We start from the raw sequence: 26589 nt of genomic DNA, 5'->3' as shown, positions 1-26589 counted from the left end.
AACTTGCTAAGAAAAAGTTACATGATATGAAAAACAATGTAGGGGCTGGAGCTGTAGCTCAGTGGTAGAGTACTTGCTTTGCAGGTGTGAGACCCTGGGTTCGATCCTCAGTACCACATAAAAATAAATAAATAAAGATACTGTGTCCATCTACAACTAAAAAATAAAAATAAAACAATTTAATGACATGGAATCATATATGAAATGTCAGAATAAGAACAACTCTGAACCTGGGTGTGGTGGTGCACACCTATAACTCCAGTGGCTCAGGAGGCTGAAGTAGGAGGACTGCAAGTTCAAAGCCAGCAAATTAGTGAGGCTCTGCCTCAAAATAAAATATATAAACAAAACAGGACTGAGGATGTGACCCAGTGGTTAAGTGCCCCTGGGTTCAATCTCTGGCACCACACCAAACAAACAAACAAAAACTCAGAAATGAGATGACAAGATTCACGAAAGAACTAAAAGTAAAAAGAAATAATCATTTCATTTCAGAAATGGAGACTAACCAAGAGGGAACATGAGGTGAATAAACACAACAGATATTAGACAAAACTGAAAGAAAAAGAGAAAATGAAAGGTGATTTTTTTAATAAAAAGGATATGAAAATTATTCAACAGGATGTGACAAATATAAAAGGCAAAGGGAATAGAAATAGAATAGGTTGAATACCCCTTATTGAAATGTTTGGAACAAGAAAGAAAGTAGGATGAATTGGACAGAACTTTCCTATGTTCATACATGAATACACAACCAGTGTAACTCCACCTCATGTTCAACCACAAGAATGGGATCCTAATTAGAATAAGTTATACTCCATGTTTGTATAATAGGTCAAAATACACTCTACTGTCATGTATATCTAAAAAGAAAAATTTAAAAATTTAATTTTTAAAAAAAATCAGGAAAAAAATGCTCAGAATCAGAAGTGTTTTGAATTTGGGAGGTTTTTGCATATTTGCATATATATAATGAGATATCTCGGGGATGAGACCCAAGCCTAAACATAAATTCACTTATGTTGCTTATGCACAGAGCCCGAATGGTAAAAATTACCCTTCATATACAAAATATATAGTGTTTTTAGTAATTGTGTGAATAAAATAAAGTTTCATGATGCAGAATTTTGTGCTAGGTGGCAGCATGTTAGTGCTCCAAACACTTCAGATGTTGGAGCATTCCGAATTTTGTTCCTCAACCTGTACTTCAGAGAGTCAACCCAGAATAATCAACAACACTAAGGTATCTTCTGGCAAAATTATTGGATTTTGAAGGAAAAACATCTTGACAACTAGGCAAAAAGGCCAAGTGTTTTCATGTGGAAAGGAAAACAATATTGTCAGTTGTCTTTGACAACATTTTAGGTCAGAAGAAAATGGATGATACATTTAAGATACCAAAGGCAGGACATATGACAATATATTGCCAAAATGACTTGCAATTATAAGTGCAGTGAACTCTATCAACATTTAAATAATTCAGGACAAGCCAGTCCCATGAAACCTTCCTAAGAAAATGTTAAGAGCTTCAAATATCCAAAATGACAGGAGAGATATTAATACAAAACCCTGTAGTGAGCATCAAATATATATTCATACACAGAAGTAACACTAAACGAGGGCTCTATATGAGGCCACTTATATAAGTTTGGATCCCAGTTCTGTTGGATAACAGCAGTGTAACCTTGAGCAGTTCACATTATTCTGGTATGTCATTTTCTTCATCTGTATAATGAAGATAATACATATCTACCTCAGGATAGGGACGGATTAATGGGGGACATGTTTAGAAAAGTATATGACAGGTAGTAAAGGTTCAGTGAGTATAAACTATTGCTGTTGTTGCTATTATTCTATTCATCATTAGGTGTATTTCTATATTTTTGTGCAGTCAGTCAAGTAAGTCATGTCTAGGTGATAGGATTAAGAGTGATTTTATTTTTCTCTTTTTTTTCGGGGGGGGGGGGAGGTACTGGGGATTGAACTCAGGGGCACTCGACCACTGAGCCACATCCCCAGACCTATTTTGTATTTTTTTTTTTTTTTTTAGAGACAGGGGCTCACTTAGTTGCTTAGCACCTCGCCATTGCTGAGGCTGGTTTTGAACTCAGGAACTTCCTGTCTCAGCCTCCGGAGCTGCTGGGATTACAGATGTGAGCCACCGAGTCCGGCCTTTATTTTTCTTTTGATTATCTGCAGTTCTCATTTTCTACAATAAGTAAGTAATTCTTTTAAAAGAAAGTATTTTAATTACAAATATTCCCTGAAAATGACAGTTTCTTTGGTTTCTGGTAGGTAGACCCAATGCTTGACTGTGCTGGACAAGAAAAAAAGTGATATGTTTCAATAAGGTGAACACTAAAGCAGACTGGCCTCTAAGAATACATTAATCTTTTCAACTGCCTTTCTTCACTCCTAGAACTTAGATTACTCTCATTTTTACCCTTTATCAGTACTGTGGTCTTTGCCTGGGCACTACATGGAATATGTTATGTGAGGGAATACAAATAAATATAAAAATATAATCTAGCATTCAATTTTATAAATTCTATGCCAGTCTAATTTTAAAGTCACTTGTAGAAAAAAAAATAAAGCCATCTACAAAATTACCAGTCTATAATTCAATCCTTATGCTGCCATTTATTTATTTATTCATCTGGTAATAAGGATTGAACTCAGAGGTGCTTAACCACTGAGCCACATCCACAGCCCTTTTTATATTTTATTTTGAGACAGGGTCACACTGTTACTTAGGGTCTTGCTAAGTTGCTGAGGCTGGCCCCAAACTTGTGACCCTCCTGCCTCAACCTCCTAAGTTTTTAGGATTATAGGCATACAAGAACACGCCCAGTAATTAAAAAAAAAAAAAAGGTCTTAAACAATAAAATAATGACCAAATAGGTAAAATATCATATGTGAAAAAATCAATGTTTATGAGAATAATATAACTGGTGTTTAGTTGCTAGTCATCCAAGCCTAGAAAAATAACGCATGTGTTTATATATTAAAAAGAAATAAATTCAGTAGTATAATGGGATATCATGTTTGAATTTAACATTATTTTCAAGATTTGGTTAAGATATTTTTCACAGTGAATTTTCTATAGAAGTCAAGTGGGTTTTTATACCCAAGTACCACACAAAATCACTGGTATTCTGTATAGGAATCAACCTATTTCATGCCCCAGTCCTCTTCAGATCAACAGTCAAAATAGAAAGTTGTACAATAAAAATTGTACATCCCCACATGTTAAGAGTACTACTGCTTGAAAGAGGATGAGTTGAATATGGTAGATGGGTCTCATTTGGTACCACTTGAAATGGTTATTAATTCAACTCCTCACTTTAAAATTTTGTAAATAAGGGAAAGAATTAAACTTGCATCCTGGCTTTTTAGCAGAGACTGAATTTCTGACCTATCAATCAGTCAGCTGATGATTGAAAGCAGTGCTTCACAGGAAAGTGCCAGCTTATAAATGTAGCTGAAATGATAGAATGAGAAACTCATCATTTTATGGCACCTACAGAAATTACTGATTCAAGCGAGACAGTCACTGGCTTAAAAGCATTCGCTGAAGGGTTGACAGGATGCTAGCATAATACCACCCTGAATACTCCAGGTGGCAAGGGAGGGTAAGAAGTGCAGATAGCAGGAAGGAGCATGCTGTTATCACTACTGTTAGTAGTGGGACAACTGGAAGATATTTGCCCAAAGACAATTGGGAGAGTTGGACAAATTTGAATATGAACTGAGTATTAGATGACATGAAGGAATTAATAATTTTAAAACTGTGACAATGCTATTTTGGCTATGGAAGGAAGCATTCTTAGTTTTTAAGGATAACCATTAGAGGAAAAAAATATTTGGGAGTTAAAAAGCTGTTTTCAGATCAGGAATGTAAAATTGGCACAGTATTGAAATTTTAATTGGTTTCCAAGAAGTAGGGGAAGAACAGATATTTTTTATAGATGAAAGAAATGAAGATACAGAGGAGAAGCAATTCCCTCTGCAGTCCCCCTCTCCCACCCCCAATATGGCTAGCAGCCCAATTAGTCATAAGGAAAAGGCAAATAGCAAAGCAAGAGGAAGAAATGCTGTTGGCCAAAACGTTACTACAGTGATGAACAAAAACATCATCAAAACACTAGAAATCTTAAGAAAAACTATAGTGCTGATTTAATTTGTAGCCACATCCAAATAAATTTCTTTAAAGAAGTATTATTGAGCCATGCTCAGTGACACATGCCTGTAATCCCAGCACCTCTGGAGGCTGAAGCAGGAGGATCACAAGTTCAAAGCCAGCCTCAACAACTAAGTGAAGCTCTAAGCAACTTAGTGAGACTCTGACTGAAAAATAAAAAGAGCTGGGGATATGGCTCAGTGGTTAAGCACCCCTGGGTTAAATCCCTGGTACCTACCCGCCCCAAAAAAGAAGCATTATTCATGGTGTGGTATAGAATTAAAGAATGTTTTTAAAGGATATGGATTATTTCTTTGGATTAGGAGTTGGTAACTTTAGGCTACCTGGTAATAATCCAAGTTCTACAATTGCATCTCTATATGATAGTTCTTGAGAAACTTCTCTATGGCCCCAAAAGTCCTAAAGTGAGGAAGTTGAATGAGAATCTAGAGTTTTGAAAACTGCAATTAAAGGGAAATAACAAAACATGTAAACATCTATTTCATTAGATGATCTCTAGGGTCTTGTTCATTCTGTAACTTGATTATAGAAATAAAAGGTTAGTCCTTGTGCTCTATGTGCAGATCAATTTGAGAGAATTGCTTCCATGTGAAGAAAGCAGATTATTCATTTGGTTAAAAGCAGACAGAAAAATCTGTTCCTTTGCCCTTTCCCATGTCTGGCATTTTTATTATACTTTTAGTTTTAAAGAACTGATTTTGTTTAATGGTCTGCAACCACCATGAACAAAAACATCTCATGCTTTTAGTGGTCCATCTTGTTGGTATATCTGCTTCACTAAATTACAGAATTATCTGACTCATCGGGACAAAAACAACATATTATCCTCTAGACAGAAAATTGAAAAAAAGCAATTTTCCCATCTCTGAGAAAGATAATTGATCTGATTTTGCTGTCAATGTTACCATCGTTCACTCTATTGCCCAGACTTGAAAACTTGAAATTATTTTTTACTCTCCACACCTTTTATCATCCACACAGAGTCACCAAGCCACAATGAGTTTGCTTTAATAATGTCTCTTACATCAATCTCCTCTGTTACCATCTAAGTTCAAGTCCCTATTATCTCTCAGACTGGATGACTACAATATTCTTTCTCTTTATTAATGACTTATACAGGGGTTCTTTTATTATAAAACTAATACATGCTCATTATAGGCAATTTGGAAATTTCATAAAGGTAGACAGAATATTATTAGTTACCCACAATCCCTCTGCCTGGAGATGATCATTCATTCTGACCCATTTCCTTCCACTCATTGTTTGTTCTACATATATATTAATACTTGTCTAATAAAAATTAGGATTGTAATATACTCAGGTTTCTAATCTTTCTTACTCTTGTATTTTTGAGACATTAAATGCATAGAAAAACTAAATTTTAAAACTAATTCTAGATTTTTTATTTCTCATTGGTTTCTAATTTTTCATGTTAGATGAAAAATGATGCCCCAGGCTTGGAGACACATACTTATAATCCCAACTTCGGCCTCTGGCAGAAGGATCATAAATTTGAGGCTAGCCTCAGCAATTAGTAAGACCCTGCTCAAAATAAACTAAAAAAGGCTGGGGTAAAAAGGGCTCAGTGGTAAAGCACTTGTGTAGCATGTGTGAGGCCTTGGGTTCAATCCCCAATGCAGAAAAAAAAGAGGAGGAAAAAAAGAAATCAAATGATACATTGATCATCCTTATGCCATTGATTGATTTTTTTTTCCCTTAAAATCTATTCCTAGGGATGGGGATGCTGTTCAGTTGGTAGAGCATTTGCATGGCATGCATGAGGACCCAGGTTCAATCCCCAGCACCACAAAAAAAATCTATTCCTAAAAATATAATTATAGGACCAAAGATTTTTGTTATAGTTTGCCAAGTTGTCCTCCAGAAAAGATATATATGGATATATATAGGGTGAGTATCTCTAATTCAAATTCAAATTTAAAATCTAAAATGCTCTGAAATCTGAAAATTTTTGAGTGCTAACATGATACTTACTAAGTTTTAAATTTTGGAGCATTTTGTATTTCATATTTTTGGATTGGGGGTGCTTGACCAATGAAGTCTAAGAAAATATTCCAAAATCTGAAATCTGGAAATACTTCTGGTCCCAAGCATTGGTGATAAGGGATATTCAACCTGGATACCTTCTTTTATAGGACCACCAGTAACACATGAAAACTGCCACTTTCCCACTACTTATTAAAAACTAGATATTAAGCTGAAAATATATGTCTCATCAATGCTTTGGTTGGAATGTCTTAGATATATTATATTAGGAGACCATAAGGTCCTTGAGGACCTTGTTATACCTGACAAGAGGCAATAGCACATTAGTAGAAAAATCAAGAGAACTGTAGAATCAGACAGTTTTGGGTCAAATCTTACCTTACCGCCAACTAGTTGTGTAATCACAACTAAGTTATTTAACCTCATGGATGTTCTACTTCCTTATCTGTAAAATGATACTAAAAACACATACTCTATAGGTTGGTTGAGGATTCAATAAAATAATATAAGCAAAGCATATATTATACTCTCTGGCACATAGCAGACTTTCAATAACTGCTTACAGTTCTTACAGTACTTGCACAATTTCCAACTTCTAGTATCTATCACAGTAGCTATTGAAATGAAAAAAGAGAGAGTGGTAATTCTAAGGAAAATATCTATAACTAATTTTTTAAAAACAATTTTTTTAGTAGTCAATGGACCTGTACTTTATTTATTTATTTTATATTTATTTATATCTTATTTATTTATTTTTTGTGGTGCTGGGGATTGAACTCAGGGCCTTGTGCATGCGAGATAAGCACTCTACCAACTGAACTATATCCCCAGTCCTATTTTATTTATTTATATATGGTACTGAGAATCGAACTCAGTGCCTCACACATGCTAGGCAAGCACTCTACCGCCAAGTTACAATTCTAGCCCTATAACTGTGATTTTTGAAGTGTGGTTTACAGACCATCTTATCAGGAGCAGAATCATCTGTAAGCTCCTGTTTAATATGCATATTCCTGAGACTCACCCTTAACCTGCCAATTCAGAATTTCTGGAGGCAGGACCCAGGAATCCATATTTCTTACAAGTATTCCAGTTGACTTTAACTCAACTAAAGTTAAAGAACCAGTGGTTGCCATAGACAACCCCACTTATGGTTTACAATCAATCTCCTAATCAGGTATCAGATTTTTGGACCTGATTGCTTATTGGCACCCTATCCTCCAGGGTCTGGCAGTCACCCACCATTTGTGAAGTTGACTTGGTGAAAAAGTGATCCAGAGAGATCCTCATCTGATGGCTTGCCTGTAATGGCTTGTCTTCCTTCCCTAGTCAAATGTCATTCAAATTGCCCTTGTGAATTATTTGGGTATTAAAGATAATTGGAAATTATTACCAATAGTAAAACTCATCACTAACACTTATTAAGCACTTACAATGTTCCAGACATGCTAACCAGTTGCTATAGAATTAACTATTTGTATTAAGTTAATTGAATCCACATAACAGCACTGTAAGGCAGGTGCTGTTGTTACTTCCAACTTGACAAATGGGAAGACCAAGTCACAGAGAGGCTAAGGAAGTTACCTAAGGTCAAAAAGACAGTAAATGACATAGCAGAAATTTGAATCCAGACAATTTGACTCCAGAGCCCAGGCTATTATCTAGTATGATATGCTACTTCTAAAAATTAATTGCCCTATGCCTCTTATTACTAATTTAAGATATATACAGTGATGATATTTATTTCATTTAGTGTCTCTATTATTTCATTAGAGTGAATGTATTTATCACAGAACCTCAACATCTTTTGTCCCCATGATGTCTTAGGTTTCTAGCCACAAATTCTATCATGAGAGTCTCCTAGAAATCAACTGCTAGAAATCTCCTAGCAGTTGGGGTGGGTCTCTTCTATTTCCCTGTGTTTGCAGTTCAGTTTTCCATGCAATAGCATGAACAAAGTGCATTTCCATTGATTACTCCATCTTTATATTTCCCTGCACCAAATTTTAAAAATTACCCAAGATTCAGGCAGCCTATTAGGCCAGCTTCATAATGCAGCCTCCTCCTTGAACATGTGTCAATAAAATATATCCCCTATCTCAGAAAGAATATGAAGCCCAGTGATGGGCAAAGTGGTCTGAGGCCTTTTTAGTTGGTATGCTTGACCTTAAACCCAATATATGCAATCTGTTCTTCTTTAATCTTTTAGATAAACTGTAATTTAAAATGACCAATTTCAAAATGAAATTCTGACACATGAAAACTTTGAAAATATGATGCTAAGTGAGGTGAGTCAGACACAAAAAGGCCAATATTGTATGATACACATATATTAGGTACCTAGAAAAGGAAAATTCCCAGAGACAGAAAGTAGACTAGTGGTTACTAGAGGTAGGGAGATGGGGAAATGGGAAGTTATTATTTAATGAACACAGTTTCTGTTTGGGAGATGAACAAGTTTGGGGTATAAACAGTGGTGATTGTTGCATAACCTTGTAAATGTACTTAATGACTCTGAACTGTATGGTTAAAATTATTGAAATGGTAACTTTGATGTTATGCCTGTTTTACCACAATTATTAAAAAATCTCACAGCTAGCCTCAAAAAAATTTTCAAACCCCCATGGATTCAGTGCTTACCAGGGTATCATCATTCTGGTCTCCAAACATTTCTTTAAAAATCTTTCCAGGATCAGGAATTGGAGGGAATATAATGATCTTTAGCCTTTAAGAAAACAGAAACATTTCGGATCAAATCTTCCATTGTATAGGAGCATTCCACTTAAATACAGACATATTAAAAGAAAGTGTGGGTAAAAGTCATAGTACACAATTCATTTTTTGAAGAAACAATTGTGAAAAAATCCCTTAAAAAGGTTATGGGAGGGACTGGGGTTGTGGCTCAGCAGCAGAGCACCCGCCTAGTGTGTGTGAGGCACTGGGTTTGATCCTCAGCACCACATATGAATTAAAAATAAAGGTATGTCCACCTACAACTAAAAAAAATATTTAAAAAAAAAGGTTATGGGAAATCAATGTCCTAAGAGCCATCAAGTTTGGGTGAAGCACATGGACTGATAGAATAAGCAATTTACTTATATTCTATCATTTAAATAATATGGTACTGTACTTTGAATAGATCATATGGGAGCTTGATTTTTATACTTTTGAAAACAAAATCCTGCTAACAGTGTGTGTGTGTCCCCAACTAGAACGTAAAAACAGACTTTGTGCTGTTCCCTGCTATAATCCCAACATTTAGTATAGTGCCTGGCAAATAAGTAGGCATTCAATAACAATAATATGCATATTGAAATATTGGTTCTGAGCTGGGTACAGTGGTACATGGATATAATCCTAGCAACTCAGAAAGCTAAGGCAGAGGATTGCAAGTTCAAGGCCAGCCTCAGCAATTTAGCAAAACCATGTCTCAAAATAAACAATAAAAAGGGCTGGGGTGGGCCAGGCATGGTGGCACATGCCTGTAATCCCAGCTGCTTGGGAGGCTGAGTCAGGAGGATCATGAGTTCAAAGCCAGCTTCAGCAAAAGCAAGGTGCTGAGTAACTCAGTGAGACCCTGTCTCTAAATAAAATACAAAATAGGGATGGGGATGTGGCTCAGTAGTGGAGTGTCCCTGAGTGCAATCCTTGATCTCCTCCCCCCCAAAAACCGCTGAGGTGGGGATGTAACTCAGTGGTAGAGCACCCCTAGCTTCAATCCCTGATATTGCAAAGAAAAAAAAAAAAAAACTGGTTCTGGACCCACCTTAACAGCCGTATTCCAATCTTAAGTATTTATTGCAAGAGCAAATAACAGTCCATATAGTGAGATAGAGAAAATAAAACATTCTTGGGTATTTTTTTCAGCACTGGCAATTGAACCATGGCCTCATGGACACTATACAAGTGCTCTAACACTAATCTATATCCCCAGCCCAAGAAAATGAAATATTCTGAAGAAGTGAATGGCAGATATGAGTGACAACCTGGTGAAGTCTCATTCCTATAGCATTAGCAACAGCCTGCTTCATATTAAAACTATTCAAGTCATTTCTGTAGCAATGGTCTTCACTTCGTTTTTTTTTTTTTTTGTTTTTTTCTTTTTTGGCACTGGGAATGAATCTAAGGTCTCACACTTGCTAAACACATGCTCTACCACTGAGCTATATCCCTAGCCTCTTCTTTAAAATTCCATTCCAAAAGCTAACAACTAACTATTGATACATTAGGCATTTGGAAGAAAAATTACTAGAAGACCCATTCAATGATGCTAAACACATGCAAAAGGATCAGTGCTTGAACAGGCCCAAAGAAACTAAGCCAATGCTTTCCTTATCAGAAAACGGGCACAATCGTATTTATTTGCAATGTCATATCACCAAAAAATGCCTATAGGCCAAATTCTTCTAATATGTGGACAAATATAAAACACCAGCACAAACAGTAGTAACCATAGCAACCGGAATAGCAGAAACTAAAACCTGCCTGGTGGGCCTAGGGTTGTGGCTCAGTGGCAGAGCTCTTGCCTAGCATGTGTGAGGCAATGGGTTCAATCCTCAGCACCACATAAAAATAAATAAACAAACAACAACAAAAAAACCCTGCCTGGGCAGGTATCTCACCTTTTCAGGTAAAGCAGAAGTATTATGATGGCGCCTGCAACGATTACTGGAATGAGGAGTAACATTGTTATATAGAATGTGGAATTGGGCTGCTTACCTAGAGATAAGAAAGCAAACAAAGATGTGAGAATGAAAATCCTTTTAGTAAGAGATAAGACAACAATTCTATTAGTTTGTGAGACCACAGATATTTCTGTCCCCTACCCCAACCTATTGTCCCAAACTGTTGACTTATCTTGTCTTCTGTTACCTTAATAGTTACAAAAGGCAGGCACAGTGGTGCATGCCTGTAATCCCAGCGGCTCAGGAGGCTGAGGCAGGAGGATTTCAAATTCAAAACCAGCCTCAGCAACTTAGCTGAGGCCCTAAGGAACTTAATGAGACCCTATCTCTAAGTAAAATATAAAAAGGGCTGGGGATGTGTCTCAGTGGTTAAGCACCCCTAAGGTCACTCTCTGGCACCCGAAACAAAAAAGTTACAAAAATGTCTGGTTCTGGTGCCAGAAATTTCCTGGAGAAGTAAACACCCTAAAGATTATCTGCAATCAGGATATCTTAACTAGTTCCAGACACTATTAACAAAGATGTCATATCTATTAAACGTATCATTTCATTACCGGTGATATCTTTTCTTACTGCTTACTTGCAGTACTAGAAAACTTAAAACAGTCCTAACAACTACTACTACTCTTCTTAAATGAGCAACCTACTATACATCTGGTACCACATAAGGTGCTTTGACATGCTTAATCTCCTATCTCCACTATATAGTATTATCTCTAATTTATATAGTCAAGAAGAATAAGGTTCAGAGAAGTTTAGTAACTCATCAGAAGGGTTTAGTAAATGATGGCACCAGGTCTCAAATCTAACACTACAATTCCAAAGCCTGTCTTGCTACAACTAACACGTGGAATTCCATTTGCCTATTTATATGTTCATTTTTTTCCCACAAGGGCATAGACATCTAGAAAGCATCATTAGGGCCTAGCAGAATCACTTTAGGCAGCCTTTAGAGGACTGGGCTCCACATAATTCCTGCCTGTTGCTAATTACACTCTTGTGTAATCCCCTGCCCTTGAGCATGAGCTGCACTACTTGACTTGCTTCTAAACAGAAGAGCAGTGGTAATGGGATGTCACTTCCAATATTAGATGATAAAAGACCATGGTTTCCACACTGGGTGTCCTCTCATATGTCCATTCTTGCTTGGCTCACTCATTTGGGGAAGCCAGCTTCCATATCAAAAGGTAATCCTGAGGGGTGGTCCAAGTAGCAAGGAACTAAGGGAAGCTTCTGAATCAGTCTATTAAAGTTGTTGCAACAAATTACTACAAACTAGGGGGCTTAAAACAACAGAAATTCATTCTCTCATAGTTTTGGAGGCTAGAAGTTCAAAATCAAGGTATTGGCAAAGGCATTCTCCCTCTGAAGGCCCTAAGAAGAATCACTCCTTGACTCTTAAATGTGGCTCCTGGAATTCCTTGATGTTCCATCACTCCACTTGCCGCCTCCTTCTTCAATGACCTTTGTCCCTGTTTGTCTATCTATATCTCTAAATGCCCTCTCTTCTTTTTTAAAAAAAAATTTGTAGTTTTAGATGTTCAAAATGCCTTTATTTTATTTGTTTATTTTTATATGGTGCTAAGGATCAAACCCAGTGCTTCACACATGCTAGACAAGCACTCTATCACTGAGCCCCAGCCCCAGTCCCCTGTCATCTTCTTATAACTAGTCATTAGATTTAGGGCCCACTCTGATCCAGTATGATCTCATCTTAAGTTGATTATATCTGCCAAAACCCAATTTCCAAATAAGGTCATGTTCATAGGTACAGGGGCTGAGAATTAAACATACCTTTTTTTGCGGGGGGTGTAAATGATTCACCATGCCACAGTTTCTATCCAGCAACCAGCTAGTTACTAAGACTTTCCAACAATCACACGAGTAAGACTGTAGTCCTTATTACAGTCTGACTGCCACTTCATGAGGCTTCTAGCTAACCCATGCCTAGATTTCTGAACCACAGAAACTATAAGATGGTAAATGTGTGTTGTTTTGAGCCACTAACCTTTAGGGGTCGTATCATGCCTGGCACACAGCTTGTTCAGTATCTCAATAAATAGGGAACTGACTTCTTCCACAGCAACCCATCTCTCTGACTCTTAGCTGTTTCAAAGTTCTTAAATTGGTTCTATATTGCCCCATAGAGCTGCAAAAAGGAAAGCCTATTTCTTCTGATGATGATACCTCAAATATTAGAATTCAGCAATTATGATTTCTCGAGGCTACTTTATCAGTTGTTTTTCATTGAGTTTCAAGGTCCTTCAACATCCTGATTACCCAGAGTGTCCAGTCTGACAAAGGATCTCCTACAATGTATGGCTTCAAATAGGATACTGCACACTCCTGAAGTAGTGGACCACCATGTCCCACCCTGCAGCATTCCCGTGTTCTGGGGACTTCACTGATACTGCTGCCCAAGACCACACATGCGTGTTAGGACTATTTAAGGTTCCATTGTTGAGTTCCTTTGAGCTTACTGTCAAATAAAACCCTGTATAACACTCTACAACATACAGACATAAAGCCTAGGTCTTTCCAATCGTATATTTGAGCCTGGCTTACTCAGAATCTCCACTAATAAATGATTTTTTCAAGTTTAGATATAAGTTTATTTCTATTAAATTCCATTAGGTCATGTCACCTTTCCTAATTCTGTCAACCAGTATATAGCACAGTCCTCTAACATGGTAAATCCTGAAGATTTGATCATCTCTGCCTTCTATGCCTTTGTTCAGATTATTAATAAAAACTGGAAATGGGACAGAGATAAGGACAACACCACTTGGGTTGTGGTTTTACAAAGAGGTTTTTATTGTCAATTAACCCTGGGTGATTTGACAGTAATTACAGAGAAGATAAATTTCATTTTTAAGTACACTTTGGCTTACATCAAGAAAACATGACAACCGGGTGTGGTGGCACATGCCTGTAATCCCAGTGGCTTGGGAGGCTGAGGCAGGAGGATTGTGAGTTCAAAGTTAGCCTCAGAAACTTAGCAAGACCCTGTCTCAAAATAAAAATGAAAAGGGCTGGGAATGGGGCTCCGTAATTAAGCACCTCTGAATTCAATCCCTAATATCCCCCAAAATTAAAGCATGATATTCCCTTTCCCCAATATTCTTCCTGCTTCACCTTAGTTCCCACACATCAATGTTTTAAATTATAATTAAATTCTGTTCTCTTACCTATACTCATTGCTTGACTCCAATTACTCCAAAGTTTATCATCTTCATAGCATAACTTATTTGTTTTGACTCTTATTCTGACTGTGTAAAAAGTATCAGGAAGAACACCAGGAACCATGAAACAAATTGTATCCTTAAATATAAAATAAAAATACACAAAAAATTTATTTTTTAATAAATTTACCAGTTTATTCTGCCTCTGCTATTGAATCATAATATAATTATCTGCCAAATTCTGTATATGATTAAGACTTGGATTGCAACTCAAATTATCTGATTTGTGTCCTGAAAAAAAAAAAACTGGCAATAACCCACAGAACAAAGTAGTTTGTTTTTCCCAAATCAGTTCAAAGTTCTGTTGTGCTAGGCCTGCCCCACCCCCGATAATATGGGAGTCTAAGCCCAAATAACTCAAGTTGAATCTACTGACCTCCATGTTTCTCTGAAATTCTAAATTCTGACATTTGTCCTCTTCAACCTTGAAAAATAAAAAAGTGAATTTCCAATGTTTAATAACACACTTTATATCTTTTAGTCATTTCTTACAAGCTTCTCTTATCTTCCATTAAAAGAGGATCAGATACACTGAAAAAAGTTTGGCCTTTTAAAAATGTAGTGTTGGGCCAATTACATATCTATGTAGGAAACAAAGAATCTTGATCCCTACCTCACACTATTTGCAAGATTAATTGCAAATATTTTTCAGAAAATATTACAAATATTTTCTAGCCACAGTGGCATGTGCCTGTAATCCCAATGTCTCAGAAGACTGAGATCGCAAGTTCAAGGCCAGCCTCAGTAACTTACAGAGGAGCAACTTAGCAAGACCCTTTCTTAAAATAAAATCAATTCATACAACTATAAAACACCAATAAAAAATGAAAAAAAAGGGCTGGGGATGTAGCTCATTGGTAAAGTACCCTTGGTTTAATGCCCATATACCCTGCAAAAAAAGCTAAACAACAAATAAATTGCGGATCTAATATGCAAAGTAAAATAAGTGAACACATAAATATAATAAGCTTTTAGATGAGCAATAGAATATTTTCATAACCTTGAAAAAGTGAAAGATTTCTTAACATCACCAAAACCCCCACATTAATCATAAGTATGAAATTTTTATAAAGTGACCTATATTAAAATTAAAAACTTTCATTTATCAAATGATACCCTATTTGGGAAATAAACAGGCAATGCATAGAAGGGGAAAACATACTTGCAGTTTCCAAAGGACTTGCATAAAGTTTTTTCTCAACAAATTAGTAAGAAAAAAAATGCAACTCAATAGAAAAACTGGCAAAAGACTTGAACAAGCACTGCACAAGAGGATATGCAAACTACCAATAAACATGAAAAACTGCTCAACTGAATTGGTGATCAGGGAAATGCAAACTGAATCCATGGTTAACAAAACACGCACCTACTACATTATACCAAGTAGAAGTTACCTAAGCATCTAGGATTCTCAATTTCTGCTTAATAAAGTAAATTGGCACAATGATTTGGGAAAACTATTATTATCTACTACAGACAATCAGATGTAACCTTAGGACCCATATATGCCTATACACAACAGAAATGTATGCACATGTGCACCAAGAGACAAGTAGGCAAATGCTCATGGGAAACTATCCAAATCAATGAGAGAACAGATAAATAAAAGTGGTATATTCATAAAATGGAATGCGCGGAATGGGAATGACTCATTCACAATTATGGGAAACAATGCTGGAGAAGCTAATAAACATAATGAATGCTGAGTGAAAGAAGTCAGACACACAAAAAAGTACATTCGGTATGATTCCATTTATAGAAAGTATTTAAAGTAGCAATAAATCAAATCTATGGAATTAGCAGTCAGGATAGTAGTTGCTCTTTGGGAGAGTAGCAATGAGAGGGGTCATGAGGAGGTTTTGTGGGGCTGATTACATGGGTGAAAAATCATTTTGTGAAAATCATTTATGAAAAATCATTGAGCTGTATGTTATAGTTTGTGTAATTTTTCTATAGTGTATTATACATCAATTTAAAAGTTGGGTTTTTTTGTGTTTGTTGGGTGCTGGGGATGGAACTCAGGGCCTTGCACATGCTAGGCAAGTGTTCTACCACTGAGCTATACCCTCAGCCAAATAAAAAACTTTGAGAGACATTAGTTTCCCTTGTTGAGAATATAAGATACAAAAAAAAAAAACTAGGTAGAAGAAAAGAAAGTTTGATGTACAATTCTCTTCCACATAAGTAAGTCACTTACTAGCTGATATAAAGAAAATAGTTCATTCAATGTAAGTTTTTTAAAAGTGGACTGAAAACTCAATGCATGAAATTCTTTTTTATTTATTTATTTATTTATTTTTTATTTATTTTTTTTTTTTAGTTTTCGGCGGACACAACATCTTTGTTTGTATGTGGTGCTGAGGATCGAACCCGGGCGGCCCGCATGCCAGGCGAGCACGCTACCGCTTGAGCCACATCCCCAGCCCCAATGCATGAAATTCTGTTGCTTAGTTTAGCCAACTTCTATCAAAGAGATTTTTATTTTTTTATTTTTTTTTTAAGACATGAGATTTTTTTCCTAATTCTTTTTTAGTTGTAGATGGACAAAATATTTTTATTTTTATGTGGTGCTGAGGATTGAACTCAGTGCCTCACCCTTGTGAAGTGGGCGCTTTACAAAACACTGAGCTACAGCCACAGCCCTCAAAGAGATTTTTAAACATGGAACAAAGACCAGAACACATAGTCATTAATTTGAGCCATTCAGTGTCATTCACTAAGTGCTTCATGTCAACATGTATGAAGAGCTGAAAGTCCAATGGAATGATGAAGGACAATCTTTTCAAAATTTCATACAAGTGAGTAAAGGAAAAGCTCAGGGGCTACTGTGTCCCATTACTGGCCATTTAAAACCACAGGCCTGCTGGGGAATCACAAGTGTCCACTTGAGGGATCAGGTTGTAGACTGATGTCCCTCTGCCCCTAACCATCTCACAAATATGTAAATTCTAAAGTCAGCAAATCATTCTGGGCATAAGAGTCTTTAGCTCTTATCCAAATGTAAACTCCCTTGCATTGTTTATCAGCTAATTAGATACCTCTCAGAGGAGAAAATCGAGGGCACAGAGTACCAAGTAGATGGTTTGCAGGGATGCAGGGAGGGGGTGGTTTAAAAAAAAAGTTGTTCTTTATTTCATGATTGTGTCATGAGCTACCTCTAACTACAGAATATTCTTGTGATGGTACCAGTTCATGTTCCAGCTCACTTCCCCTCTTAATGTAACACCAGGCAAAATAATAATAATAATAATAATAATAATAATCCCTTAGAGTCTTATAAAAAGAAAAAAAATCTAACCGCGAAGCTCAAAATCAGTAAGCACACAAAGAACTGATGACATTCTAGAGAGGAAGCAGCTGGTGAACATCTGCTAGGAGAGAGACTATCAAGCTCAAGTATATAAACAGAACTAATTCTAAAGAGACTATAGTTCTAACTTAGGTAGATAGCTTCCATAGTGTATGTGTTTTCTTTAATTTGGAAGTTAGTGTTAAAAAAAGTAATTTAACTCAGTAAGATTTCATTAAATAATGATTATGCGCATGGTGGTACACTAAGTATTCTTGGTCAAAGTTTAATACATGGAGACCAACCAACCTTTGAGTAATTACTGACTTATTAGCTGTGTGGACGGCAGCAAGTTACCAAGCCTCTCTGAGCCTTACTTTCTCAAAACTACATAGATTACAACAGTACCTATTTAATGGATTGTTATAAACTACTATAGAAAAAGCACATAGAGGGTTGGGGATGTGGCTCAGTGGTAGAGCACTTGCCTAGCATGCATGAGGCCCTGAATTCAATCCCCAGTACTGCCAAAAGGAAAAAAAAAAAAAAAAAAGCACACAGGAGATTTTTTCTTCGTGGCACATTATTAATACCTAATAAGTGATATCTATTACTATTACAAGAAGTACTGACATGGTTTCCAGTGGTTAAGAATACAAGCTTGGGAGTTACATCTTTGCTTAAATCTTGATTCTACCATTTACTAGAAAAAAATGATCTTAGGAATAATTAAGTTTTCTCACTTATAAAATAAAGACTAAATAATGGGACCTAGATCCTTAGAGTTATTGTGAGCTCTAAACTAGATGATTCAGATACAGTACTTACTAATATACCTAGTACACAGTGATCGGTTCAGTACATGTTAGCTACTATTAGAAGCGAGAACAGCACAAAGCAGACACCATCTGACTTCTTCCTACAGTAGTTGATATTTTCAGTGAAAAGGAATACATGTGATCAGGTTTTAAATATCAGGAATTAATTGGGGACAAAATGAGTTAATACAAGTAGCATGTGTCTCAGGATTTCACACAGTAAAAGGTTGGAGTAATCAAGAATATTTCATCCTTCTGATAAATCGCTTTGCTATAAATCTGTGTATCACACTCCTCCCCACGTGCAAGCCCTCTGCTTTTGCCTTTTGTGGTATTTCATGAGATCATCATGGGTTCTGGTAGTAATAATGATTATATTTCAGCAGGCAGATTTCATTTGCAAATGCCCAGAATTCTGTTCTGCTGCAGACCTGGTCACTCCCTGTGGAGTTACAGCCTGTCAACACTGGCTTATTTTAGCAAGCATTTTGAAAGATCCATGATGAGCTAAAACAATTGCACCAAGGAATTTACCCATGTGAAATATACTGGGCTCCTTTAAAAACCAGTATGAAACATTTTGCATCTAATTTCTAAAACCCAAATGCACAAAGGGCCTAGGCAGGTAGCAAACAAATGAGTGGTAATAGTTAGTCCCTGTGGTCTTGAGTGCCACCTTATGGAAATACATCCATAGGGTAGCATGATTTTAAATCTGGGCCAAAAGTTACAATTTAATAAACAAAGAAACAAACCAGCCCCCACTTTGTTTGTGGTTCAAACACAAATGTATAAGAACCTATTTTGTGAACTCTACATAAATATAATAGTGGGGCTAATGCCCTGAGGTTATACTACATTCTGGTCAAGGTTCCAAAGAAATCTTGAATTAGTATGTACTGCATTTGATTCTGAACAACACAACTATATATAATCCAACAAATATTGACTACTCAAATCTGACTACTTTCTCTGCACAAACTCCAAGAAATGGAATGGCCTTATCAGAGCTTCCAAATATGCAGGCCACCTAATTTCTACCTACTGCTCTGACATCTTTTCCTACTATATTTTGGCCACACCAGTCTCCTTTTTGTTTTCTCACACATTGAGCTCATTCTTGCTTCTGATTTGTATTTGGTACCCTCTCTAACCCTAGATCTTCATATAGCTAGTTCCTGCTCAGCATTCTGGTTTCACTTCCAAGGTCATTATTTTGGATAATTTCCCTATTTAATATACCCTCAGATATAACCAGTCACTACATTATATCACCCCACTTTATCATTTTCTTCGTAGCGCTCATGGTCTGAAATTAGCTTGCTCATTTACATACTTATTTTCTAAAATGTAACGTTCATGAAGAAAAAAAAACCTGTTTTTCAGTTTTGTTGCCTTATCACTAGTACATAAAAGTGCCTGGCACATGGTAAACACTTAATATAAATTTGTCAAACAAATAAATCAATGAATAGCTTGAAACTGTCAGCCAATACTACCATAAACCCTCCAACTTTCCACAATGCCCTATTTCAGACAAGAAATTTCACTATTCTCATCCTCCTCATCATCATCTAGTAACAAATGTAAGACCTACATTTCATTGATATTTCAACATTAAGACATTCAAATGAAAGCCACGTATCCAAAGAAAAAGAATCATCTAAAAAAAAAAAAAAAACTTACGTAGAAAATATCATGTGTCTCGGTTTGGCTGTTATTGACTTCTACTTCATAAGATAAGCATGAGCTAAAAAAATTCTGTGGATTCTTCCACTGCACATATAAGGCACCATTTTGGAAGGAGAGATTTTTAATATGTGGAGGATCAGGTTTCACTGAAAGTGAAAAGAAAGTAAATTAGCTTCCAAAGTTGATTTGATTATATACATATATTTATGGACACATCTGGATAATGAAGGTTCACAAAGTTAAATCAAAATAGGGGTGATGCTTTTAATGACTTTATATGATCAAATCTGTAGTTTCACAATTTATGATTAGCCACAATTAATGGAGGAAGTTTATTTAAAACTGCCTAGTAAAATAGAATTAAGGAAAATTTGGGGGGGGTGCCTGGTAGATATCACAAATTCCGACATACATCTGGTTTGAAAATGGTCAGGTTATAATTAGGGAAAATTTATGGTTACAACATATAGAATAAAGAAAAATGCTTAGATCCAAATAGGCTTCTACCTCATAGGCAACAAAGTTCCAGGTACAAGGGTCTTCCCTAGCTGTCACTCGCTCATGCAATTAAGGACCACAGTTAAAATATTAGCCTAATCTCCATCACAAACCAAAATATGGATGAATCTTGAGGACATTATGCTAAGTGAAATAAATTAAACACAAAAGATATATACTGTATAATTCCATTCATGAGGTATCTAAAGTAGTCAATTCACAGAATAGAAGAAAAGTGGTTGCTCAGGGCTTGGGGGAAGGAAATCAATGTTTAATAGACATAGTTTCAGTTTTGCAGGATGAAAAAGTTCTAGAAAGCTGTTGCACAACAATGTGAATATACTTAACACTACTGAACTAAACACTTAAAATGATTATGATAGTAAATTTAATGTTATCTGTTTTCAATAAAAAATAAAGTTGTTTTTTTTTTTTTTAAAGCATTAGTCAGGGCTGGGCACCATGGAGCATGCCTGTAATCCCAGCAGCTCAGGAGTCTGATACAGGAGGATCATGAGTCAAAGCCAGCCTCAGTAACTTAGCCAGACCCTAAGCATTATCATCTAGTGACAAATGTAAGGCCTATATTTCATTGATATTTCAATGTTAAGACATTCAAATGAAAGATAAGTATCCAAAGAAAAAGAACAAGACCCTGTCTCTAAGTAAAATATAAAATATAAAAATAGGCTGAGGATGTGGCTCAATGGTTAATTGCTCCTAGGTTCAATCACTGGTAGCAAAAATTTTAAAAAATAAATCATTAACCAGGTCAATTTACTTTGGCAGAAGTCAGGAATTCATTAATACCAAGTCACAGAAGATAATGGATAATTAACAGAAAACAACTTGTAGATGTCATCTTCTGGCTGAAAAGTATTTTCTTTATGTCACCATTAATTCCAGGAAGAACAACAGTAAAATAAGCCTTAAAAAGTCCATTTAGGATGTAATCCACCAAATGAGGGGAAAGAAAAAGGAGGGCTTTACTTTAGCCTACTCTATTTGTCAAACTACTCCAGCCTCACTCCCATAGCCTGCAGCCTAGGTTGCCTTGTCCCCTGCTATAATTACTCTCATGACTACCTGAAGGAGTGGGAAGTAGTGCTCTGCTCACAGGCTTGGGACCCTTTGTCAAATGATGGCTCCTTACCTATGAATCATCCATATACCATTTAGCCAACTTAGAGCTCCCTGCTAGGGTGTCAGAAACAAATTAATCAGTATGTGGATGCTATTTTGCTGTAGAGATTCACAAAACACATTTTATATACCTTATATCATCAGAACCTTATGACAATTCTTTGTGGTCAAAAGGGACTACATACACCATGTCATAGATAAGAAAATACTTATAAAGGGTGTATATGTCTATCCAAGGTACAGGAGTTAGGAATTCAACGAGATATTTTGTTTTCAAGTCTTTCTAATAGGCAAACACTCAACTGGTACACCCAGGCACAGCTATCCTGGTTGTTCTGATTAATCAGTGCCTGTGCCACACAAAGTGTCAAATATTTTTGCAACTTCAAGACCAGTCTTGGACTGGGAATATAGTTCAGTGGTAGAACATTTGCCTAGCATGCTGAAGTCCTGGGTTTAACCCCCAGCATCAAAAAAAATTAAATATTAATCTTAATATTACCACCCTCAATCTAAGCTTTTTCTAAACAAGAAAGATAATTCCGAAATTATATGATCATATGAGCACCATCTTCTCAAGTTTCATAAGTGAAGAGAAAAGATCCTAGATTCAGACAACGTGGGTTCCAATATTGGTTCTACAACCAATTGCTCTAAGTTTCAGTGTACGCCTAAGTAAACAAGAATAATGCATTTGGCACATGAGCTCTTGATTAATAGAATTTCCAAACTTGCTTCATCAAAAAGAATCTATCAAAGAAAGGTCTACATAAATGTAGTCTCTTGTTTCAAGAAGATCTTAAGACCAAAATTATCATTATTTTTATTATTTGAGTTGATTGTTCAAAAGATATACCCATAGTCATAGTGGATTTCTAAAACTTACCACGGGAAGCTAAAGGCACTATATTGAAGGATGGCCTAATTTTTCCTGCATTATCTTTGACCATTATTTGAACACTGTGTTGTTCAGAACTGGAATCCTTCACTTTAGTCAGATCAAAGGAACAACCAATGTGTTGACCTTCTCTATAGATGTTTTCACATTGAAGAATTTTCCCCAGGCTGCTGTGCCTACAAAATAAGAGAAAACCTTCTGTATTATTTTGAACAAAGTATTCAAGAAACAAGAGTAGAATTTTTAAACATTGAAGGAGAAGTCCATGAAAAGCAATATTTGCAATAAGGCAAGATAGTTTTTTTTAAACTCTATTTTATAATATGGCTCATTTCATGCCCTAAGAAAAAATGCTATTCTTTGATAGACATTAGTATAGTCAATAGCTATGAAAGCTGTAGGAGTCATCTTCTGTATGAATGAAGATATTCTGAAGCCAGGAAGAGAAGTAGTTTTATACTTCTTAAAAAGCTGATATGCTGAGGCTGGGGTTGTGGCTCTGCAGTGGAGTGATTGCCTGGCATGTGCAAGGCCCTGGGTTGGATCTTTGGCACCACATAATAAATAAATAAATAAATAAATAAATAAATAAATAAATAAATGTATTGTGTCTATCTACAACTAGAAAATAAATATTTTAAAAAAATTTTAAAAAGCTGATATGCTGAAACCCATGGTTCCTCTGGGGTCCCCTCTGCCTGCTCCTTCTTCTCTATTTCTGACTCCCTCATCCACTCAACCTCACTTTGTCACTCCCATCCTTCCACTAGAATTTCTATTATATAGATTCCTATTCCTGACCTCTCACCACAGAGGTAGTCCCAGATTCTAACTGCCCCATCTGAGTGTTCTACTCTTACTTCACAGTGAGTGTTCAACACAGCATGTACTCTCTTCCCCACCAAACTGCCTTTTCCTATCTTCCCATTTCCATCACTCCAAGCTCATTCTCTCTAGGCTCTTTATATACTTTGAAATCATCTTTTTTTTCTCATTTCCCTATATTCTATCACCAAATTTTGCTTGCAAAGCATCTTGGATTCTTGTCTTCTGTGATACTCTCATTGCCTACACCCTGATTCATGACCTCACTGCCTCAGATTTCATGAACTTCTCCAGATTGACCTCCATGACCTTCATTATTAGTGTCCTTCCATTGCTGCCAGAACAACATTCCAGAACACAATGGCTTTTTAAGTGCCCTACTCCACAAGGAGGCTTCAAGTGCCTTCAATAAATTATGCTGCTGATATCTTATTTCCCACTTCACCTCTATGCATGACTTCCTCAATGATCATTAGCACCTAGCATAGTGCAGGTAGACAAAATGCACTCCTTACATGTTTTACTGTAGGAATTGTTTGTTTTTTTTTTAAGAGAGAGAATTTTTTAATATTTATTTTTTAGTTTTCAGTGCACACAACATCTTTATTTTTATTTTATGTGGTGCTGAGGATTGAACCCAGCGCCCTGCGCATGCCAGGCGAGCGCATCACTGCTTGAGCCACATCCCCAGCCCGGGAACTGTTTTTTTAATAATGAGCAGAAGACACAGACTCAGGCTTTCTATCATTAGCCATAATAGCAGCTGTGCCAACATTCTGCAGAAAAGAAAGACAATTTTTAAAAAACAAATGAAGAGTAAAGAGTCCCAAACTCATAGTCTGCTATCTCAAAACCATCTGTAGTTTTTTTAGTTAGTTAGTTTTGGTCCTGGGGATAGAACCCTGGGCCTCCAGCATGCTAGACAAGCTAAACAAGCTCTCTACTACTGAGCTATATCCTCAGCTCATGTAGTAATTTAAAATGCTGATTCCTTCAATAAATGGGATGAATTCAAACTAAAAAGCTTTTTCTCAGCAAAGGAAACAATAACATGATGAGAGAGCCTACAGAATGGGAAAAAAATCTTTACCACATGCACCTCAGATAGACCACTAATCTACAGAATATATAAAGAACTCAAAAAACTTAACACCAAAAAAACAAATAACCCAATGGGATAAGGAACTGAACAGACACTTCACAGAAGAAAAAAATACAATCAATCAACAAACAGGGCTGGGATTGTGGCTCAGTGGTAGAGTGCTCGACTAGCATGCACGAGGCACTGGGTTCAATCCTCAGAATCACATACATGTGAAATAAAGATACTGTGTCCACCTAAAACTAAGAAATAAAATAAATATTTTTAAAAATCAATAAACATATGAAAAAATGTTCAACATCTCTAGCAATTAGAGAAATGCAAATCAAAACTACTCTAAGATTTCATCTCACTCCAATCAGAATGGCAATTATCAAGAATACAAGCAATAATAAGTGTTGGCGAGGATGTGGGGGAAAAGGTACACTCATACATTGGCTGGTGAGACTGCAAATTGATGCAACCGCTATGGAAAGCAGTATGGAGATTCCTCAGAAAAATTGGAATGGAACCACCATTTGATCCAACTATCCCACTCCTTGGTCTATACCCAAAGGACTTAAAATCAGCATACTATAGTGATGAAGCCACATCAATGTTTATAGCAGCACAATTCACAATAGCTTAACCATAGAACCAACCTAGGTGCCCTTCAACAGATGAATGGATAAAGAAACTGTGGTACATATACACAATAAAATATTACTCAGCATTAAAAGAGAATAAAATTATGACATTTGCAGGTAAATGGATAGAAATAGAGAATATCATGCTAAATGAAATAAGCCAATCCCCCCCCCCAAAAAAAAGCTGAATGTTTTCTCTGATAAGCAGATGCTGATTCATAGTGGAGTGGGGGGGTAGGTTAGAATGAAGGAACTTTGGTTTGTGTAGAGGGGAGGGAAAGAAGGGGTGGGTCTGTGAGGATGGGAATGATGGTAGAATAAGACAGAGATTATTACCTTATATACATGTATGAACACATTACTAGAGTGACTCTGCATCATGTACAGCCAGAGGAAAGAGAAGTTGTGCTCCATTTGTGTACAATATGTCAAGATATATTTTACTGTCATGTATAACTAATTAGAACAAATAAAAAATAAATAAATAAAATGCTGATTCCTCAAATCCTCTCTCAGACTTAGAAGGGGATCACCTGGGCCTAGGAATCATGCATTCCAACAGAAATTCTCCAGGAGGTTCTGTTGCAAATCCTTTTTAAAAATTCAGATCTAACATATTTACTCCTACAAAGACTGTGTAAAGAATGCTTCAACATACAGAATATTCTTATTCTTCAAGAGATAGTACAAGACTCTTTCTCCAAGTTGTAGGTCCCTGTAGTTTATGAAATAAAACAATGTTTTAAAAATTAAGTTATTATCATGGCTAGTTCTTGGATCAGACCATCCTAGAATGTTTTCCACCCACAACTAGAAACAGAAACCAAAGATATTTTTCTTACATAACTAGAGAAAACTACATACAAAATTATTTTTAATAATGAAAGGAACTCCTCTAATAAGCAATCTTTTAGATCTCTTTTTCATTTTTGTACCTTGAGTATTTCACATATATGCAGGACCCCAGATGTGAAATTTTAAAATAATTTTGTTGTAACTCAGAAAAATAATAATAAAAGAGAAAATACTGGTTTTAAATATACAACCCTTTTGGACTTTTCATGAAAGACTAGATAATAAATAGCAAGTGCTTTCTGTAGAAATACACAGAATTCCTCTGCAGAATTACATTGCAGACATAAGGGATGATGGACAAATTAGAGATTATTTTCCAACTTTAAAGATGATTAATGTAGTAAGAAATTCCCTAAAATTCATTGTTCTGGTTAGTCTGTAGGCTATTTAGGTCCTTTGAATGCCAGACTATCTCTGTAAGGACATAAGTCATTACCCTAGAGTTTCAAAGATCTATTTTAAATTAAAAAATGACTCCACATTTTCTGATTGGAGATTAGGGAAAAACAGTCTTTGGCAGTGTATGTGATGTGATTTACATGGGTAGCTAAATCATTTCTGGGTACTTGCTAATGAGCACTATCTTGACTCCCTTGCTTTTTTGATTTTGTTTGGGAAAGAATCAATCTAGGGAAATAAGAGGTAGGAGATTGGTGCCAAATCTCCAAGGCAGGGGGGAGGAGGCCAGCACTGTGCAATGACTCTACCTGC

The 26589-nt window shown here is 36.2% G+C and overlaps 1 protein-coding gene across 1 annotated transcript in view; it reads right to left on the bottom strand.

Moving 5' to 3' along the window:
* Il13ra1 (interleukin 13 receptor subunit alpha 1) overlaps positions 1-26589 on the bottom strand; it is a 58857-nt gene that overhangs the window by 7632 nt on the left and 24636 nt on the right. Inside the window, exons 5-10 of the mRNA XM_027930850.3 lie at positions 22459-22646; positions 19926-20077; positions 14509-14556; positions 14079-14211; positions 10828-10924; positions 8846-8930 (exon numbers count right to left, since the gene is read on the bottom strand). Coding sequence (XP_027786651.1) covers positions 8846-8930; positions 10828-10924; positions 14079-14211; positions 14509-14556; positions 19926-20077; positions 22459-22646 — 703 coding nt within the window. The remainder of the gene's footprint in view (positions 1-8845; positions 8931-10827; positions 10925-14078; positions 14212-14508; positions 14557-19925; positions 20078-22458; positions 22647-26589) is intronic.

Source organism: Marmota flaviventris, chromosome X (assembly GCF_047511675.1).
Source record: "Marmota flaviventris isolate mMarFla1 chromosome X, mMarFla1.hap1, whole genome shotgun sequence".
Taxonomy (NCBI): Eukaryota; Metazoa; Chordata; class Mammalia; order Rodentia; family Sciuridae; genus Marmota; species Marmota flaviventris.
This window is presented reverse-complemented; position numbering and strand designations above follow the sequence as displayed.